General features: G+C 44.1%; 1 protein-coding gene across 1 annotated transcript in view; it reads right to left on the minus strand.

Annotated features, from left to right (window-relative positions):
• The window catches only part of dip2ca (disco-interacting protein 2 homolog Ca), an 837,941-nt gene that overhangs the window by 8,748 nt on the left and 806,693 nt on the right, over positions 1–22,500 (minus strand). Inside the window, exons 27-30 of the mRNA XM_084312140.1 lie at positions 19,829–19,890; positions 19,471–19,528; positions 19,300–19,374; positions 14,912–15,086 (exon numbers count right to left, since the gene is read on the minus strand). Of these exons, the coding sequence (XP_084168266.1) occupies positions 14,912–15,086; positions 19,300–19,374; positions 19,471–19,528; positions 19,829–19,890 (370 nt within the window). The remainder of the gene's footprint in view (positions 1–14,911; positions 15,087–19,299; positions 19,375–19,470; positions 19,529–19,828; positions 19,891–22,500) is intronic.

Raw genomic sequence — 22,500 nt, forward strand, 5'->3', positions numbered from 1 at the left:
CTGATTGGCCCACTGACTGAACCAGTGTAGAAACTGGCGTCGGCCAATCAGAGAGCGTTCGCCAGAAATGCGGCTACGGAAAGTATAGACGCGTATCCCCCCCCCCTTACCAGGAGAAAATGCCCCATTTTCGTCTGTTTGAATCTGACATTTTTGGCACATTAAATATTGGATATTAATAAATTAAATGTAATGAACTGACCATGAAAGAAGTAAAAAGTCCAACGCTACAATGCAACAAAGTATAACGGGGGAGAGCGGGGAAGAAAGAAGAGAATAAAAAGAAGAAGAAGAAGAAAGAAGAAAGAAGAAGAAGAAAGAAGGAAGAAGAAGAAAGGAGAAGGAGAAGGAGAAGAAGGAGAAGGAGAAGAAGGAGAAGGAAGAAGAAGGAAGAAGGAGAAAGAAGGAAGGAAGGAAGAAGGAAGAAGAAACAAACTTTTTCATTAACTCCAATTAACTATTGCCTTCTGTAGCCATTGGAGATTATTCTGTTCATGTATGCAAACAAATATTGAATAATTTATAGGAGGAGGAGGGGGGGATAACGACATGAGAAATCACAAGCAGCTGGTGTCAGAGGGGAGAAGTAGAAGGGTCTGTCCATGTGGACTACAGTTGAGGAACCACTTTTAATAAGTACGACTTATTGGTAATTTAATCTAATCTGGGTGTTTTGTAACATTGAAATAATCATAACCGCTTGGAGAGCCTCTTGGTGCAGCTAATCTGGGGGCCCACAACAACACGATGATTGCAGGGATGATTTCAATCGTTCCCAATGTTAAAAAGGCAGTACCTGAATCAGTAATTACAGCAAATAACCCATCTGTTGTTGTATTGCCTATAAAAGGATAGTTACCGTGTACTGTGAATATTTGTGTGTCTGCCTATTGCTGAATTACGAGGGGACAATGTGTAGCCCTCCCTTTCGCAGAGTAAATTGTATACATCAGGGGTGTTAGCTGTAATAGAGAACATGGAATCATCATTGCACAGGTTAAACATGCTTGGCTTCACAGTAGAATGCTTAAACAGCGTGAATGGAAGGAGGACCGAAAAATAAGAGAGATATCTTTTGCTATCAAATCTACTATTCATAGGCCCCTGCAATATTTTAAGTGATGTCTTATGCAGCTGAAGTTTAAATATGAAATACTTTGTCTTTTGCTCTTCTGTGAGAAATGAGAGATCTGAGCTTGAGCGTGCATGAAGATGCGTGCATGCAGGAACCCACGGAAACGCACACACACAAAACGCACATGCACATTCATTCCTTCTTGAAGAAAGTAGATATCAATGAAAATTATATATTAATGGTTTCTGATGTATCCCTACAGCCTGGTGCATCTGTCCATTGCTGGTTCAGATACTGCAGATACTGCAGCAAGTGCCAGCGGGCAAGAAGAAACCTGGTGTTACTGTGGCCAGGGACATTCATTCCTTCTTGAAGAAAGTAGACTGTTTTTTTTTTTTTTTATCATTTTATTTTCAAGTCAAGTCAAGAGTTCAGAATTGTATTAAAACACACACACTAATTACAAGATACAAGATACAAGGTTACAGGTTATCAACTAATTATAATCATATAGATTTTTTTTTTATTATTATTATTTATAAAATGAAATTGCCCGCAACGATGTTGCATAATACAATAGTAAATAATATATAATAAGAATCCAACCAATAGAGCGACATTGTTGCAATAAACAAGTAAACAAAGTAGGGCATATCGGTATTTGTACACGAGTTATTCTCGAAGTCAACTTCCTGTCTGTTGTTGCTACGCAACTGCAGCGTGGGGGGAACCTGTTCAGTCCTGGTACATTGTGTACGCTTCATTTAGTGGAGAAACGGATCGTTTAAAGCGGCAAATTAAAGACTTTCAAGCGGAATTTTCTTCAGTCCCTTCACAATGCCAAAGAGCTGCTGTGTTACGCATTGTACTAATGACAAAAGAAAATACCCAAATCTGCAGTTCTGTTTCATAGTGGATCCGCTCGGCATCACTCTAGCACTATCCCCGCATGTGCATGCGCACTGAATAAAATTCCACATTGTACCTTTAATCCCAGTATTCGTCTGACCACACCCCTCGTTAGCTTACCTTCATAAGCAGGTGTGTGGTCACCTGCTCTCCTCCTTCTCGCTTTCACCACAAGGAAGTGCCTCGGTAGATCCCCACTTGACGTGTTGTTAGTTGAAAAGAGTTGTGACGTGTTTACATTCTGCTTAGTTTTTTCTTCTCTCATAACTGTTCAATGTCTACTTCGGAGAGTAGACCCACTCTTCACCAGCGGTTCTCCATTCCCGCCTCCGTCGTGCGTTCTGGTGCGGGGCTGCTGCCACTTTCGTGGTTGCCGACCCAGCCCAGGAGGCAGCCGATGGATAGTTTGCCTCTCCGAGGAGCCGAGACGTCGGTGCCGTCGCTCCGGCGATGGCATGATCTCGACTCTGGTTCCTCTGGTTCCTCTGGTTCCAGGGAATCGTCCGTTGTTTGAACGGACGGTTCTTTTGGTTCCGGAGGATTTGGGACGCAAGCTTTTTCGCGTTCTGCCCGTTCACGTCGCAAGATGGTGGCATGCAGGCGCGAACGGCCTGGGTTTGGGGAATTGCTGGAGACCAGCGAGGATGCGTCGGGCTCTGTTTGTCCAATGGAAACTGAGGATATCATGGAAGAGTCGGACGGATTCTTGTTTGAAGGTCCTGTGGAGGCGAGTATCCCTCCTATCCAGGAAACACCGGAGGGGGGAGAAATGTCTCCTTGGAACCACCTCGGCCTCTTCAGCAGGATGCCCTGCTATCAGCCACATCAGACTGTGGCTCCTCAATGGGTCGAAGCCTGCTGTATGTGAGGGATGCGGGTTCGGTGGAGGAAAAGTCAGCAGGGGGAACTGCAGGCTTTGTTTCCCGAGCTCATGGCGGTAGCTGCCGCTGCAAACGGCGTGCCGCTGCCGCAGCCATTGCCTGCTCCTGCCCCCGATGATCTCATAGGTCATCTCTGGCAGCGTCGCCCGGTGAGAGGGGTGGACGTTGTCTACCCATTTTTTCCCCTCAATGGGGGCCTATGTTCGTCAGGGTCAGGCGGTGTCTCACATCATGGGACTTACCCCCGCCTACGTACCAGTTACGCGGGTGTCCGGGGGTTGGTCAAAGGTATGAGAGAGGGCGTGCCACGGCTTGATAGGCCGATGGCCGCTCACCTCTGTCCGGATATGGTGTGGGAACCATTATGCAAGCCGGTTCTCCATGGAAGATCGGCTAGGCGATTGGCATATTGGGGTGACCAGTCATTTATCGCTGGTACACAATCGCTGGCTGCGGCTTCTAACATCGCCCCACCTGGCTAGATTTGTATCGGGGATAATGACGGGCGGCACGGATCTTGACTGAGGTAAAATGCGATCAGATCACCCAGGCGGTAGGAGCTGTCCTGCAGGGCCATAGCCTCGGGGAAGGCGCGCGCCCTGGCCACCCATGACCCAGCGCCACCTTTGGCTGGAGCAGGCTCGAGTGCCGGAGAAGAAGAGAACCCCTCTTCTGACGGCCAGCCTCTCTGATGCTGGATTATTCGGGAAGGCCCTGCAGCTGATGACCTCAACGTGCAGAGAGATGGCAGAGGAGAGATCCGTTCTCCAACCCCATTTTCCGCCTCCCGTCCTTTGCCGGTGGAGTCAGAAGGCTTCCACGACGTCGAGCTCCCTCCGCCGTGCCTACCACTGCCTCCGCCGCCGCTGCTGGCCCCTCCAAGAAGGCCAGGAGGAGAGACGGCGCTTCTGCTGCCCGCTGGCCCATCCACGGACCGGAGGAGACGGTAGGGAACGTCGAGACCAGCAGACAGTTACCTACCGTCCCTCCGGGGCTCCTCGGGGTGGCAAAACTCGAGCGGCGCGAGGTAGCAGATGCCGCTAAAGTGACTTTTCCCTCTGTGTCCCCCTCTCCTCTACACCCTCCCCGGCCCCTCATGATTGTGTTTTTGTGCCATGAAAATAAAAAGTTCCCTGATATAAGGGGAACTATATTATTGGCCAAACAAACTGTGTTTCTTCAACAAATCATATGATGGGGTTGCGTAAATGTGGAATCTGCACTATTACATTGAGAGATGAGTCATGTTGTGTTACGAGATTAAGCAAGGTCTGCAAGCATACACTCAGTCGTAGGAGGTTCTATTAGCCTGACGCTCCACATGCAGGTAGAAACTGGTGGTATTTCCATTGCTTAAACAAAGTAAATGTGTTCCACAACGCTGTTGTGTTAGTTGCAGTAATACTCGTACACACACATTCCACGGCCTGGCCGTTATTCTCTGTCAGCGTTTGCTATGTACGACGTACAATGACAGCTCCCCACTCTCCAGAACATTTACAACAAGCGTTGCAAGGGGAAGGCTAAGAGAATTATTAAGGACTCGAGCCACCCGAACAACTGCCTCTTTGAACTGCTGCCGTCAGGCAAGCGACACAGGAGTCTCAAGGCGAGCACAGAAAGACTCAGAAAGTAGCTTCTATCCCCAGGCCATCAGGCTGCTAAACGAACAATGAATGAACACTACACAACAACAACCACCAAACACACATAGCACACACATCCACACGCACACACTCACTTTAAACAAACACACTGTAGCACCCACTACACACACTTTATAGCACACACCCACTTTTAAACAAACACACTGTAGCACCCACTCCCCACACTTTATATTTATATTTATGGATGAAGGATTGCACTACAACTCGTACACCTTACTGTAAATTGTACTAAAATTGTACCTCATCCCATTTCTGCTTTGCACTAGATAGTACTGTACATTAGTACACTGCATAGTATTGTGTATTGTATATTATATGGTAACTCAGAACATTGTACATATGTCTATACCGAACAACTGTGACCTCATTCTTCTTCTAAATTCATGCTATATTATGTTATTATGTTATTTGATACTATCTTGTCTAGCACAGTCTCTGGAGCGTAACAGTAAGAAGCATTTTGTATGAAAGTATTCTGTACTTCTGTATGACAACTATTAAAGAACTTGAGAAAGCGGGTGTAGGATTCACACACATACGACTTGTTTTGTTATAAATCCTGTTCACATTTTGTGGGTAGCGGGCATTGTATTAGCTTACGCTATACATTAGCATTCTACCGAAGGTTTCAAAATGCTACAGTTGTTATTGTGTGTAGGGAAAAAGGGTTTTGTGAGGGGGTGTCGAATAAACCCCTCCTTTCCACTTGGTTGGTTTAGGAGATTTTTTCTCATTCTGCTGAGCCAGTCAGGGCCGAGCCGTTCGAACGTCTTGGCAGGGAGGGGGGGGGGGGGGGGGGGGGGGAGGGTTGTCCTGACGCGACTCCTATTACAAACAGGAGCCGTGTACAGGGTTTCCCCCCGTCATAGCAATGTTGCTATGGCGACGGCTTCCGTGAGTTAAGATCTTTTACGTAAGGTTGTGGTGTTAAGGTGTCGAGTTAGAGCGTAGGGCTTACGGGTCTGCTATGCTCGATTTATGTGTAAACTTGAGTCAGTTGGTTACGTGACTCACAGTTGACATGTCTTTTTCATAACTACGACTCATGTGGGAAGGCTTCTGTGATAGTTCGGTCTATACTCTCTGACTAAAGGAGTGACTGGATGTAAAAATATAAAAAGTGTTTTACTCCCAGCTGTGCAGTTGGGTTCATACGGTTGATGCTTCTTCTTTATTATTATAAAGGGTTGGAGTTGGTTGCATCCCGCCCCTCTTGTCGTTCCCCTGGGCGCCTTGGGGATTCAATAAAAAGGTCTAAATAGCCTATTATTGATGTGGATACCCGACGCACACATAGTGCTAGCTCGGGATGTTCTGCTGGACATTAAGCAACTGACTGGCGCGCCTTGGTTGCTTGGGGTTAAAACAGCGTTTTTATAAAGCAATTGGGATGGGGGTTTTTCCTCTTCCGACGACCTGGGGGATGATAACGGAATGGATCTGAACATACGTAGAAGGGTCTCACGCCCTGGGGGTGGGCCACCGGGCGCGGTTCGCATCGAACGTCTGAGTGGCGCCTTCTTTTCATGTTTAAGATCAACACGCATATCTGCCTCTTCTCCTGGAGTTGGCATGTCGGCGTGGTTAGGGCACGGGACTGGTTCTGGTCACGCTGGTCCGGATCAGTTAAACCCGTTGTCCGCCGGGGATGCAGATCTGCTGTTCTGGTACCCTGAGGGACTTGGGCTTTTTTCAGGGGGAAAAATGCTAGGTCGGTCCGGGTGTCACAGGGTTAAGCGCTATGGAACCCTTGTTGGGTGCATTGTATTCTACACTGTCGTAATGGCTTACGGCCGTGCCAACCTGTACACGCCTGATCTCGTCGGATCTCGGCCGCCACGCAGGTTGGTCTTGGTTAGTACTTGGTTGGGTGACCTCCTGGGAATACCAAGTACGGGGTATTGGGGCTGGTTTTCCATTCTTGCGCTCTTCTCTTACGCATGGCGAAGAGGGGCCTGTTGGGGTGGTCTTTGACCTCCTCGGGGGTCCCTGTGCTCCCCGTATCACCGGGCCCGGTCCAAAGTAATGTTTTCGTTGACCCGTAGGCCCGGGATAACCCTGTTGGAAACTGGAACACGGGTACTGCGGTAGTGCCGCAGGTATGTTTTGGAGTTTTTTCCTGAGGGGTTATGGGACCAACCACCGCATAGGGTAACGACTAGGTGGTTGGTTCTCTGGTGTGTTGGAGCAGTGTCAACTCCCGGGTTCACCGGTTGAGGGTGCCCCTGCACGTTCATGACGTCTGCCAATCGTGTCAGCCTTCTCTGCCTCAACCCCTCTGGGTGGGTTTTTTTTTTTAAATGGAGGCTTGGTCATGCAACAACGCCAGCATGCGCCCCTTCCGCCGGGGCGGCTATGTTCAGCTGTCCCCTCTGGCGCCTGTCTCGTCCGCAGTCTCCAGGCTCGGGTTAACAGCCTGTTGCCTGGTTTTTCCCCGGTGCGCTGCCTGCTTCCGTTGGTTAACCTTTTTTGTGTGCTTACGGCCATGCTGACTGCCTGTTCTGCAGGGTCAGTGTGCCAGGCGGTGTACTATTGGGGGGACAGGGCCCGCTCGGCTGAGGGGCCTTTGTCCGAATACGCTGGCGATGTGGGGGGCGGGGCCACTAAGTGCCCACCTGGTGGGGTCTTGATGCTGGCATCATGGACTTCTCCGGGCTCCCGTTCCAGGGGGTCCAGTCCCTTTGGTGGGTCTGGGCCTTCCTTCGCGCTCCGCTGCTACGGCCTTGCCACGGGGTTGGGTTTGCCCTTGACCCCGTGATTCTGGGGGCAGTAACGAGGTTGTTCCCTCCGTTCGTTCCCGGGTGGCATGCGGGTTGTGCGTGTGTGTAGTCGTGGGGTCAGGCCACGGTCTGCTCACCCTGTGCGTTGAGTTGCTTGAGTGCCTCTTCGCACGGTCGGGTCCGTCACCCTCCCGGGAAACCTCTAATAGGGGGGGTGCCCTCCATTAGGGGGGGTCGGGGGGGCTCGGCCCTCCCTGTTCTGATGGTTGTGGGGGGCTTTCAGCGGGGTGTATTTGTCGGCCGGTGGCTCCGCTCGGCCTCCCTTTGTGCTAGAGTGATGCCGAGCGGATCCACTATGAAACAGAACGATAGGTTATGACTATAACCAAGTTCTGTCAATAGTGGCGACGCTCGGCATCCGACGCCGCTGCAGCCCTTGATCTCACCTTGTGGTGAAAGCTTGGGAAGGAGGAGAGCAGGTGACCACACACCTGCTTATGAAGGTAAGCTAACGAGGGGTGTGGTCAGACGAATACTGGGATTAAAGGTACATTGTGGAATTTTATTCAGTGCGCGTGCACATGCGGGGATAGTGCTAGAGTGATGCCGAGCGTCACCACTATTGACAGAACTTGGTTATAGTCATAACCTATCGTTTTATATAATACCCGTCGAGGAATCACGGAGGGAAAAGTGGCTGGCAGCTATCAAGAGGGCACACGTAGATGCAGACGGGAGAGTCGACCAAAGCAGACCCTGGTCCCCCAAGTCAAATTCTACGTATGTCTGCTCTACCCATTTCATAACAGGTGAGAATAAGGAACAAATATATATATATAGTAAATTAAGTTGTATTGGCTGTGAGGCTGTAAACAGCAGATGTTAGCTGCTAGCTGATTGATTGATTAGCTAGCAGTCTCTAGCTACTTCCCCATAATAGTCCATTCTCAGTGTAGCCTACATGCCTTTTTCATTTTTATATGTTACTAGTATACTATTTATCAATCACATTCAGTGTTGTTGTCCTTGCTCTAAGACAGTGATTCCCAACCTGGGGTCCACGGACCCCCTGGGGGTCCGCCAGGGGGCGCAGGGGGTCCGCCAGACCACAGATGATTTGAGGTCCTTTTTTTTTTTTTTTTTTTCACTTATTTTTTCAGAGAAATAATTAATTAGCATATTTTTATCATCAGAAGCATGAATAGTCTCTCCACTACAATAAAAAATAAAGATAAATAAATAAACATCTAGACATGATTTTTTAACGTTAACAGTAGGCTACCGGGTAGTTGACTGTATCACTTTCCGTAGCTAGCCTAGCACGCTAGTTAACTTTCTCGGCTCGTCTGCAGTCAGCCGCCAGAGGCGAAAAATTTGTGACAAACGAAAAGGAGATGACGGCAGCTCATCTGCAAAAAAAGTTAGGACCTACAGCAATCGCGAAAATTACATCACCATGGGCTTCACTGAGGGACCAGACAAACGACCTGAGTGTGTGATTTGTGGAGAAAAGTTGGCAAACTCGAGCCTGAAGCCCAGCAAGCTGAAAAGACATCAGGCGTCTAAGCACCCAGAAACCGTTGGGAAGAATCCGGACTTTTTTCGGAGGAAAGAACAGTCTCTCAAGGCGAACAAGCCCGTTGATGTTAGAGTAGCGTGGAGCAAAGGCGGTTAGGTGGCGTAGCGGAGATTGCGTTCGTCACCAACCCCGGAGCTGTGAGCTGGATTCGCCTGTTCGAATCCAGCTCACAGCTCCGGGGTTGGCACCAGCTTGGCTGGCCATTCACACTAATACAATTGGCTGTATTAGAGGGTGGGAGAAGCTGGCGGGGTGGGTCTGGGTCGTTGTAAACAGCGACTCCTATAGTTCGGTCGGGGCGCCTGCTAAGCGTGGATAGGACCTGAGTGGGATAGTGTGATCCTTCCACACGCTACGCCCTCTCAGGGAGGATCCGCGCTGCCAGGTGAAAAGAAGTGGTTGATTGGCTGGACGTGTGTCGGAGGAAGCACGTGATAGCCTCCACTCTCCCAGATGATCTGACTGTGGGGGGTAAGTGTGCAGCGACCAGGAAGGGGATTGGGAATTGGCATACGACTAACATTGGGATGGGAGAAAATCGGAGGAAAATGGAGGGGGGAAAATACCAAAAAAAAAAAAAAAAAGTAGCGTGGAGCAGGGGTGGCAGTGATTTACAGAAGGCTACCGAAGCCTCCTTTGAGTGTTCGCTTTTAATTGCAAAAGCAAAGAAACCGCACAATATTGGCAAGCAGCTCATCAAACCAGCCTGCATCAAAATGGTTTAGAAACTGTGCGGCCCACAGGTGGCGGATAAACTAAAATCAGTACCACTCTCGAACAATGTAGTGAAAGACCGAATTGATAAGATGTCAAGTGATTGCGAGCAGCAGCTGTCAGAAAAGCTTAGAAAGGGTCCATTTGCCATACAACTTGATGAAACTACAACTGTCGCAGACGAGGCTGTGCTCATCGTTTATGTGCAGTATATCGAAAATGAGGATCTGAAGCAGGACATTCTCATGTCAGTCAACCTTACTACCACCACTCGAGGTGAGGATATTTTTACTGCAGTGGATTCTTACTTCATTCAACATAAATGCAAACCGTTCACTATTAGGGCCTGATTTGAGAGGATGAATACAGGATTTGAATATTGGCCAACATTTTGAAATACATATGGTGCAAGATGAGATTTGTTGATTGAAGGCACAAGTAAAAGAAGCATAGTGGGTCTAATTATGATGCATATGCCTGTGTATAAGCAGTGTGTTATTAAAATGAAAAAAAAAAGTATTAAAATGACAAAAAATAGTATTTTATGGTATTTTATTAGGAGGGGGGTCCAGGAATTTCATCAGAGATGTTTGGGGGTCCCTGGGGGAAAAAAGGTTGGGAACCCCTGCTCTAAGAGACTGCTAGCTACTTCCCCATAATAGTCCATTCTCAGTGTAGCCTACATGCCTTTTTCATTTTTATATGTTACTAGTATACTATTTATCAATCACATTCAGTGTTATTGTCCTTGCTCTAAGGACTTTTTATTGAATAGTCGTATTGCTTGTAATATACATGTCATATGTATATACTCTCTGTCAGGATCTATGGGTAACAGTACTGTATATTTGCATATCATATTATGTCACAAATGTAACAGTACTATATACCTGTATGTCATGTATGTCCCTATGCCATAAATGTCATGATGTCATGTATGTTGTGTATGTCATAAATGTCACTATGAATTGAAAATGGGGGACCCTGATGTAAACAAGACAAACGTCTTTCTCTGGTCTGCATCCCCTTAACAATTGTGTGTATTGAGCCGTACTGTATTGTACCCATTCTGCAATCTGTTAATAACGTTTTCATTCATTCAGGTGCAAAGGTCAATGACCAAACAAACCCAGACTACATTCCATCTGTATTCCCTTCAACATCACAGTCTACACCATCACAGTCTGCAGCCAAGGAGGATGGTGACCAACAGAGAACCAAGGCTCCTTGACCGCTTCATCTGTGGACAGCAACGACACCAAATGCAAGATGATGACAGGTGTTACCTGGCCAGTGCTTCAGCACTTGTTTTCTTTCTTGCACACAGAGAAGACAAGGAGCACCATAATCTCACCCATAGATCAGCTATTTATCACCCTTGTCAAACTGCGTCACGACATGTCCTTTGACCTCATCTCCCACATCAGAGGTGTGTCAAAGGCAACAGTCATCAAAGTGTTCTGGACCTGGATAGACCTGATGTACGTCAAGCTTGACTTCTTGCCCACATATTCTCAACCATCCCCCCAGTATTCAAAACAAAGTTTCCTGAATCTGGGAGACAGCATTGTTCTCAAGGATTAGAGAGACATTTGTGATTGACCTGTGATACAGTCCACATTACAGTTCTACTTTTGTTTTGATGTGAAAAGTGATGCTGCATAAGATGACTGCACTTAGCACTGACTGAGAAAGTACACATTACAGTTCTACTTTATAAAATGCTAATTGTAAATATGTTTGTCAATGTTAATAATATGAGAGTCCACATTACAGTTATACTTTTGTTTTTATGTGAAAAGTGATGCTGCATAGGAGGACTGCACTTAGCACTGACTGAGAAAGTACATATTACAGTTCTACTTTATAAAATGCTAATTGTAAATATATTTGGCAATGTTAATTAATAGGAGAAGGTCCACATTACAGTTCTACTTTTGTTTTGATGTGAAAAGTGATGCTGCATAAGATGACTGCACTTAGCACTGACTGAGAAAGTACACATTACAGTTCTACTTTATAAAATGCTAATTGTAAATATGTTTGTCAATGTTAATAATATATGAGAGTCCACATTACAGTTCTACTTTTGTTTTGATGTGAAAAGTGATGCTGCATAAGATGACTGCACTTAGCACTGACTGAGAAAGTACATATTACAGTTCTACTTTGACATTTAAAATGTTGGACCAAAGCATTGCATGTAATTAGAATACAGGCAAATAAAAGTCATTTAGTTTAAAGTACAATCTTGGCTGTCTTTTTCTCTCAACGCTTCAATAGGTAGATCTTGCCTTCACCAAAAAAAAGTGATCTTGGGCTTAAAAAGGTTGGTGACCACTGTTCTATGGTACAAAACAAGACAGCAAGAAGGGTACACCTCTATCAGCTGAGTAACAATGTTCAAGTGTTGAGTGCTACAGTCAGGTTTCCCACACATTGCAAAATGAAATTCAAGGACTTTCAAGTACTTTCCTTCTCAGCCTTCACCATACGGCCGTGTTGCTTTGCATTCGCATACAACCCCCCCCCCCCCCCCTACATTTACATGTAAATGCAGGGGGGGGGGGGTGTATGCAGCAATAGGTGGCGACACTACAGAAGGTTAAACTTTCACTACCACACTACAGACGGTTAACCCTTTCACTACAGAAGGTTAAACCTTTCACTACCACACTACAGAAGGTTAACCCTTTCACTACCACACTACAGACAGTTAACCTTTCACTACCACACTACAGACGGTTAACCCTTTCACTACCACACTACAGAAGGTTAAACCTTTCACTACCACACTACAGACGGTTAACCCTTTCACTACCACACTACAGAAGGTTAAACCTTTCACTACCACACTACAGACGGTTAACCCTTTCACTACCACACTACAGAAGGTTAAACCTTTCACTACCACACTACAGAAGGTTAAACCTTTCACTACCACACTACAGAAGGTGTAGCAAATCTTTCCTGTGACAAAATGGCATCCAATGTAATAAAAAAAGTCAACCAACAAACTAGATTCTTGTACCGGATCTCCTCTCTGGTAAACAAGAATACCCTGAAGACTCTGGCAGGAGCACTCATTCAAGGGTACTACGACTATGCTTGCACTTCATGGTACCAAAGCACCTCAAAGGCGCTAAAAACAAGATTACAAACATCACAGTATCAGTACAGTATCAGTACTAAATACCTATATGTCCCTATGCCATAAATGTCATGTATGTTGTGTATGTCATAAATGTCTATATGAATTGAAAATGGGGGACCCTGATATAAACAAGACAAACGTCTTTCTCAGGTCTGCATCCCCTTAACAATTGTGTGTATTGAGCCGTACTGTATTGTACCCATTCTGCAATCTGTTAAATAAAGTTTTCATTCATTCATTCACAAAACAAACTGGTCAGACTACTGCTTGACCTTACCCCCAGAACCCACCTCACCCCTGCCCACTTTGACAACCTAGGATAGACGACAGAGTACAGCAACTTGCAATGGGCCTGGTCTACAAGATACACTATACGACTAAGGTACCCATGTACATATTCAGCAATGTTGCTGAATAAAATAATTAAACCGTTAAGACCTGTCGAATTAGCAGTCAATGTGTATATTTTCATTACACCCTGATGTAAACAAGACGAAAGCTTTTTTTTTATATCTGTCACCATGGTACAGTGGTACCATTCCCGTTTCGTAAACACTAACACTTTGCAAAAAGCTGGTTCGAATCTCGTTTTTTCCCCTTTTATATATAATTCATTTATAATATAATATTAATGACTGTATACGCAAAAGTAGCCTAGTTTTAATAAAAAATATTATAAATCTACATGCATTGAGGATGTCATTCTTTATATAGCTCTCAAAGTGCACCAGATTGAAGCATTTACATCGCAAAAAAAAATATATATATATATTAGAAAAAGGGGGGATTCGTCCGCGGGTCGTCCGCGTGAGAGGTATGAGGACTAACCATTACACCACGGTGACAGATAAATAAAATATCCATTATATATCCATTAATGGACAAGAGAGCCGTACGTCGGCCGTCTAATGAAGTTAGATTTATACAGTACACTTTGACTGCTGAATTGACACGTTTAACTTATTCATTCTTTAATTCAGCAACATTAATTCATACAGTCTGTAGACATACAGTACTGTAGGACGTTGTAGCATCCTATGAATGAAGTCACCAGCTGTAATCGAGCTGAATGTAACTCGAGCTTTGTCCAGCGCGGAGTTCCTCCAATGAATGAACAAAAAGCCGGCGCGTTGGGCCGTTGTCACCAGCTGTATGAGAGCGCCCCCGCTGGTCATTGTTACCGTTGATACGGTGCCCAAACGGTCCCCAAACAGTGGTTCCAGGACTTTTACCGGCTTTATCTGTACATGAGTGAGAAGTAAAATGTGTAGTCCGGGTCTTTTTTTCTCATGCCTTTTCATTGAGTCCAATCCAAAAGGGTGAATTACCATCTGGGAGATGATAGGGGGCGCTTTTTTCACATCTGAGCGCCTGGGGTGGCTGATTTTCCAACGGTAGACTCGGTTGATGAAATATGAATTCAGATCGCTAATAAAAAAAAACGAGAAAAAACAAATATTCTCGTTATGGGCATTCAACCCGCGGGGGTGCTTCCTTCTGCTCCTTCTCGAACTCATTTGTTTATCATTGAATGAAGAATGTTGAATCATTGAAGAAGATTTCATTTTTAAAATCTTTTTCTTTAGTTTATCCTTTTTATTGTGTTCGGCTCGGGAGGTAGAGCAGTCGTCTGGCAATCCGGAGGTTCCCGGTTCGATTCTCGCTCCTCCCGTGCAGCATGTCGATGTGTCCTTGAGCAAGATACTTAACCCCTAACTGCTCCCGATGAGCAGGTTGGCACCTTGCATGGTTGCCTCCGCCGTCGGTGTGTGAATGTGTGTGTGAATGTGTGTGTGAATGGGTAAAATGTGAGGAACAAATTGTAAAGCCCTTTGGATAAAAGCACTATATAAAAAAGCAGCCATCTACCATTTTTCGAGATAAAATTAACTCAACTCAAATAGTGCAGGTTTAACTAAATACTACACTACACATTTATTTTTTTTTAAACTTTGGCCATTTCCCTGGCTCTTTTATACGTTTATCGCATTTATACTTGGTCAAGTTCGACCGACAGAAGCAGGCTGAAAGGGTTCAGATGGGGGGGAAGACACTCTGGGAAAGGCACGGCTGCAGTCCGGGATTCGAACTCGCTCAGCCCCAGATCCGTGACGAGCACGGTTGTCCACGGCGCTGAAATAGCACTCGCGGTACGTGGTGAGCTACTGGAGCTCCCCTACACTACACATTTAAAATCGATTTCCCCCCTCACCCCCGCTGGCGTCTGTGAGCTCGGTCCGGCGCAGGAAGCCCAGGTAGCCGGTGCGCGCCCAGACGGTCGCCGTGTCTCCGAAGCTGAGGCGCGAGCAGAAGTGGTCCGACTGCAGCGCCTCGTCGCCGTACACCGTGAAGTAGCCGCTGGCGTTGTGGCCGCTGTGGACCCAGATCTGGCAGAACGGGACACAGTAGAGCGTTTAGATTATGATCACAGTGCTGACGTAGAGTTTAGATTATGATGTCACAGTGCTGATGTAGAGTTTAGATTATGATCACAGTGCTGACGTAGAGTTTAGATTATGATCACAGTGCTGACGTAGAGTTTAGATTATGATGTCACAGTGCTGACGTAGAGTTTAGATTATGATGTCACAGTGCTGACGTAGAGTTTAGATTATGATGTCACAGTGCTGACGTAGAGTTTAGATTATGATGTCACAGTGCTGACGTAGAGTTTAGATTATGATGTCACAGTGCTGACGTAGAGTTTAGATTATGATGTCACAGTGCTGACGTAGAGTTTAGATTATGATGTCACAGTGCTGACGTAGAGTTTAGATTATGATGTCACAGTGCTGACGTAGAGTTTAGATTATGATGTCACAGTGCTGACGTAGAGTTTAGATTATGATGTCACAGTGCTGATGTAGAGTTTAGATTATGATCACAGTGCTGATGTAGAGTTTAGATTATGATGTCAGGGGCGGCTAAGTGGCGCAGTGGGCAAGGCGCTCGCCACTAACGCAGGAGATGCTGGGTTCGAGCCCAGCTCTCGGCGTTGCTTCCGGCTTGGCTGGTCGTTCATACTAATACAATTGGCAGTATTAGGGGGTGGGAAAGCCGGTGGGTGGGGATCTGACGTTGTGGACAGCGACTCCTACAGGTCGGTTGGTGCGCCTGTACAGCATAATCAGGAAGCAACGGGGGTACAGGTGAAAAGATGCGACAGCTGCCTCCTCATGTACCGGAGGGGACACGTGATGCAAGGCTTGGTCCACATTGCAGCCGACCAGTGGGAGGCATAGTCTAACAACGTTCGAGACAGGAGAGGGTAGAATTGGATAATACGAAATTGGGATGGGAGAAAAATAGAAAATGGGGAGAAAAAGTAGATAAAAAAAAAAAGATTATGATGTCACAGTGCTGATGGAGAGCGTTTAGATTATGATGTCACAGTGCTGACGTAGAGTTTAGATTATGATGTCACAGTGCTGACGTAGAGTTTAGATTATGATGTCACAGTGCTGACGTAGAGTTTAGATTATGATGTCACAGTGCTGACGTAGAGTTTAGATTATGATGTCACAGTGCTGACGTAGAGTTTAGATTATGATGTCACAGTGCCGACACTGATGTAGAGCGTTTAGATTAAGATGTCACAGTGCCGACACTGATGTAGAGCATTTATATTATGATGTCACAGTGCCGACACTGATGTAGAGCGTTTAGATTATGATGTCACGGTGCCATCGCTGATGTAGAGCGTTTAGATTATGATGTCACGGTGCCATCGCTGATGTAGAGCGTTTAGATTATGATGTCACGGTGCCAATGCTGACGGAGAGTTTAGATTATGATGTCACAGTGCCAGCGCTGATGTAGAGTTTAGATTATGCATCTAGCATTTCCATTGGCTATAGTGACAGACATAGACATATATTATAGATAGATTAAGCAGATTAGATGCAGTCTGCATTCCTGTGGGCGGGCGGAGTTACACAATTTTAAATCTCCCGATTCAGATACAATTTAAGCCGGGTTGAGATTTATTTCACGTCATGAATAGGTCAATACAGTCCGTATTAATTAATGTTCCGTTTCTTTTTCAAATGTAGCCAAGAGTAAATGTAGCCAAGAGTAAAGACCCTAACCCTATCAAAACCTGCAGTCAAAGTGTATATTTTCAGCACTACGTTTGTTCACCAATGATTTAAAGCAGGGGTCAGCAACCTTTTTGACATGGAGTGCCTGTTTGAAATATAGTTGTAACTAGTGTGCCTCAACAATATTCCATGCATCGTAAATATTTCTTCTCATAATCAGGTATTTTTAATGATAATTTTTACATTATTACATCATTATTGTTATTGTTATTATTAACAATATTATTATGATGGTTGTATCAACCCTAAATCTGAGTTGGGGGGGGGGGGGGGGTGCAATGCAGACAAACAGCTGCATACAGCGCGACCATTTCACTCACATTTGCCCATTCATTTTTGGACACATCACACACCATTGGTGTGTGTACTGTACGTGTGCTCTCATAGCTCCACCTACAGGCCTAATGGAGAACACCAGGATGTGAATGGAGGGTGAATGTGAGGTATATCGTGTAAATAATTGATTGATCGCAAGACTACACTGTAAAAAAAAATATAATAATAAGTTACCAGAACTTAAAAATATTGAGTTCAGTTACTGTGCGTTAAGGTTTTTTCAGTTTTCAATCCATAATAAGTTAACAGAAAAATAAGTACACAACCACATTATTTCAACCTAATAAAACTATGTTTATTGTCATTGTTTTAAGAACACAAGTTGACTTGGTAATACTCACATTTTGAGTAAAAAAAATTGCTTTTAACATGTGCAATGTTCAATGAAATAGAAAAATAAATAATACAATTAGTTGATTAATCCCACTGGTCACAATGGTGAACGTAATAATGTTTTTGTTATAAGGCTCTGCAAATGTTACTGAATGATGTAGCAATGTATTTCCAGCTAAATTGAAATAATAAACAAATAAAGGGTCTCAATTAAATATGTGGTAGTAAAAAGAACCTGTGGGAGGATTTCAACAAGATAAATGCGACAACAGTGCAAAATATTTCACTATAATATTTCAAAGCAAAAAAAAAAAAAAAATTATAATTATAATTTATAATTTTTTTTAATGCTGCCCCCTGTGCCTATGCAAATGCCCCCGCGTGCCTATGCAGGCACGCGTGCCTAGGGTTGCCTACCCCTGATTTAAAGTGTTATTAGCGAAATATGAGCTTATAAATATCTTCGCGCATTGCATTGGAAACCGGATGATTTAGACAAGAGGAAATGACGCCGTCATTAAATCGTTGTAGTCCTAAGAAAGAGGAGACCCAGGGCTTTCGATGGACGTTGAAATTTCATTAAAACTACACTACCCAGCTCACACCAGCCACTGTCAAAGCTGCAGCCGACAAAGAAAATTAAATAAAGAATATTGACATTATTTTCATGATTATATCTCACGGGTCGAACAAACCTGAACGTTATTGCCATAAAATACAATGTATATAGTTTCTTTACCTTTCTGCGAACGTCTACGAGAAAACTGCGTCGCAATCTGGTGAAAAATGGCGGCGCTATGGACATTATACGAAAGTAACTGTAGATTTCATTCACAGTCTCTGCTGCCCTGTAACGGGCGCCTGGTGATAGTACATCCAGATTCAACTCTGCCATTGGGAAGAGGAGATTTGACCCGATACATAGATGTATGACTTGGCCATAATAAGGTCATTTATAGGCCTGATATTCTATATTCTATATTCATATTTGAAAGTAGCATTCGCCCGGATGGCAAAAATCTGTACTGTATCTACAAACCCCCCTGTAAATCATCTGCCCTTTATTCATTTGTTTAGATTGTTAGTACACTTGATCTCAAGAAGATGCTGGATGAGCTCAGTTTTGATCTTTTGTTCAATTGTTCACGTCTGGTCAATGTTAGCATGGTGTTATTCACTGTAAAAAATGCATTTAAGAATAATTCTCCTTTGGTTCATTACAAAGACACAATATTTCTGACTGGGAATACATTCCCTGAGATCCATAGATGTCCCTAGATACCAATAACATCCAAATGGACCTTGTAGAAGTGGAGCAACCCTCCATTTACTTGGGTATGTACTTTTAGGCACATCTTCTGAAAATATGGCTAGGGCTTAAGAGGTTAAAGCAAGTCTATATCACAAACGGTTCCAAAGATATTTAATGTTTTGCAAAACATGTATAGTGTCACGTGGGCTCGACACTCGAATTTAGAGGGTTAAGCAGTCTCTAAATTAACAGGTTTCTTGTGTGCTTATAAATGTATTATAATCTAACAATAAATGGGTTCATGATGCTATTATTAATATGTAGTCTGATTAACATTATAATGTTAATAATGACTTATATTTAATGACTTACTTAAGAGCTGTATTACCTATTAAATAAGCTTATTACAAGGACCTTAATATACAGAGTTACCACCATGGAAACTAACCTATGCTGTACAATAACCATCAGTAAATGTTATCATGGTGTAATGTGATTGGTTGAGGGGTGTTATCATGGTGTAATGTGATTGGTTGAGGGGCACAATCATGGTGTAATGTGATTGGTTGAGGGGCACACCTCTCCCAGATGAGACTCCCCCATTGGTCCCTTGGTCTCCGGGTTGGCGATGATGATTCGGACTCCGGGTAGAATCTGAAAAATTAGAGACCAGACGGAGATTACAGAATGGATAGACAGACAGACAGAGAGACTATGTCTCTGGTGGGAAAGAACACAGGATAAACTCACCTTCCCAGACTCCATCAGGGGCAGGCTGTGAGGAGACCCTCGTTCTACCAACCGCACCCTGTGAAGGAGGGATTTGGAGCATTGGTTTTAAACTTGTTATTATTTGTTGTGGTGCGTCAGCATACCATCATCATGGCACATCTTGTGTCACGTCTTCAGCACCATGTCAAGGCAAATACAGTTTATAGACACATTTGGGACAGAGAAACAGACTTATACGGTACTAGCCGCTTGGTCACAGCTAATATATATATATATATATGATCCCATATATGATCCCATCCCCGATTTTAAAATGTTGTGGGTAAATGTCATATGTCATCTTAATGAATAACCTTTCAGTGCATTTTACACTTACCGGTCGTGCCGTAGAGCTCTCATATCAACAAACACAGTCGTGGGGTCAGGTCCTGAGGTCCCCTGAAGAATAGAAACACCAGATGGTTAACATCCCCACACATAGACGCCTACGTAATGGAGCAGGCGAAGCGGGTGCTCTACCAGTATTGAACTTGGGGGAGCAAACTTGTCTCTTTGCTCCCTCACTTTTTGATCATATGATATACCCCCCCCCCAATATATAAATATTATCTAACCATAACTACGTAATTTCAATCAAATTAATAATACGCAATGACACTTAATAGCAAGTTTTTAAGTTTCCAAAGATTGTGTGACCCCCCACTTTAATGGTTTGATCCAGTGCCCACGGGCCACGGTTCGTCGGCATGACGTATACGACATGTTGGGGGAGGCGGCTTTTTCGAAAGCCCTGGAAAAATTCAGGCTGGATATTGGATAACATTGTGAGGATTATTCTTCGGCGTTTACATCAAAATGGAGCAAATCATCATGTAAGTCGAACACTGTGACTGTATACTAAATGCGCAAACAGATTGAAACTGAATATTTCTCGTATGGTGAGCCTCGGCGCTGCACCGAGTGAATCCAGAGATACGGGATGGTGCGCAGGCGCTGTGATCACCCAACGGCGGAAATAATGCCGCTTTGAGCAGTTTATAAAAAAATATTACAAATATTTATTAGCAACGCCGAGCTTTCAAACCATCCCGTATCTCTGTGCGAACCCCTCGTGCAACTGTGAGCACCTTTGTAATGTCTCTGATACTTGTATAACGAACGGTTCGGCCAGAACCAGTCCTTCATGGTAAATCTAGGTTGGTTTCCCATTGAGGAGCAAGTGACTGTGGATTCACTCGTTGCAGCACAGTCACGAAAGGGGCTAATATGGACCCTGATGTAAACAAGACAAACGTCTTTCTCTGGTCTGCATCGCCTTAACAATTGTGTGTATTGAGCCGTACTGTATTGTACCCATTCTGCAATCTGTTAAATAAAGTTTTCATTCATTCATTCAGCCGCCGCGCTCACTGGGGCTATTGATAGCGTCAATTAGTTGTTGTTGTTGTTGTTGTTGGTACTGCCGCTGCGGATGTGAACGGGGCCGGAGGGGCTTTGGGAGGATGGGAAAGTTATTATTATTATTATTATAATAGTAATTGGCTATCATACGTGCCTAGCTAGGGTTAGCTAAAAGAGCCCTCGCAGTGAAGTTATTATTATTATAGCTATCATACTGCAATATAAACTGAGTTTTATAGTGAAAAGAGCAGCTTTATTTTGGTCAAGAATGAAGGCTCTATATTGCAGGAAATTGCACATACAGGTGTTCATTAAATGTTAAAAAAACCACCCCTTGCAAAAAAAATAAATAAAAAAAAAATAAAAAAAAAGGTAAAAAATAAAAATAAAAAAAAATCTTGCACCCCCACTTTCAACTATAACTAGGCGGCCATGTCCCCACATCATTGTACACTTTAACACTACAACTACTACTGCTACTACTATTACTGCTGCTGCTACTACTACTACTGCTACTACTGCTGCTGCTACTGATTTGATTTTTTTTTTTTATTTGATATTTTTTATTTTCGTGTCTTACATACAGATGTATGCCCAGCCCATATGGGCTTACAAGACACATAACAATAAGTATATAATAATATACTTTACCAATTACTTAACAAATGACATAGACCAAGATGGCCATAAAAAAAGAAAAATACAAGAAAATACAATAAAACGTAATATAACACAAGCTGTACTCAATGTAAATAAACAGAAAAACAGAAAAACAAGGTGAATTCAAATACAATTATATAGTATAGTATATACTACAGCTACTACTGCTGCTATTACTGCTGCTGCTACTACTACTACTGCTACTACTGCTGCTGCTACTACTACTGCTACTACTGCTGCTATTACTGCTGCTGCTACTACTACTACTACTGCTACTACTGCTGCTATTACTGCTGCTGCTGCTACTACTACTGCTGCTATTACTGCTGCTGCTACTACTACTGCTGCTATTACTGCTGCTGCTACTACTACTGCTGCTATTACTGCTGCTGCTACTACTACTATTACTGCTGCTATTACTGCTGCTGCTACTACTACTGCTGCTATTAGTTACTGCTGCTACTACTACTATTACTGCTGCTATTACTACTACTGATATTACTGCTGCTGCTGCTACTACTACTGCTATTACTGCTACTACTACTACTACTACTACTACTACTACTACTACTACTACTGCTGCTATTACTACTGCTATTACTATTACTGCTGCTGCTACTACTACTACTATTACTACTGCTATTACTGCTGCTACTACTACTGCTATTACTGCTGCTACTACTACTACTATTACTACTGCTATTACTGCTGCTGCTACTACTACTGCTACTACTGCTATTACTATTACTGCTGCTACTACTACTGCTATTACTGCTGCTACTACTACTATTACTACTGCTGCTATTACTATTACTGCTGCTGCTACTACTACTGCTGCTATTACTACTGCTATTACTGCTGCTGCTACTACTACTACTACTACTACTACTACTACTACTACTACTACTACTATTACTGCTGCTGCTGCTACTACTATTGCTGCTACTACTACTACTGCTATTACTATTACTGCTGCTACTACTATTA

This window comes from Notolepis coatsorum (genome assembly GCF_963971535.1).
Source record: "Notolepis coatsorum genome assembly, chromosome: 4".
NCBI lineage: Eukaryota > Metazoa > Chordata > Actinopteri > Aulopiformes > Paralepididae > Notolepis > Notolepis coatsorum.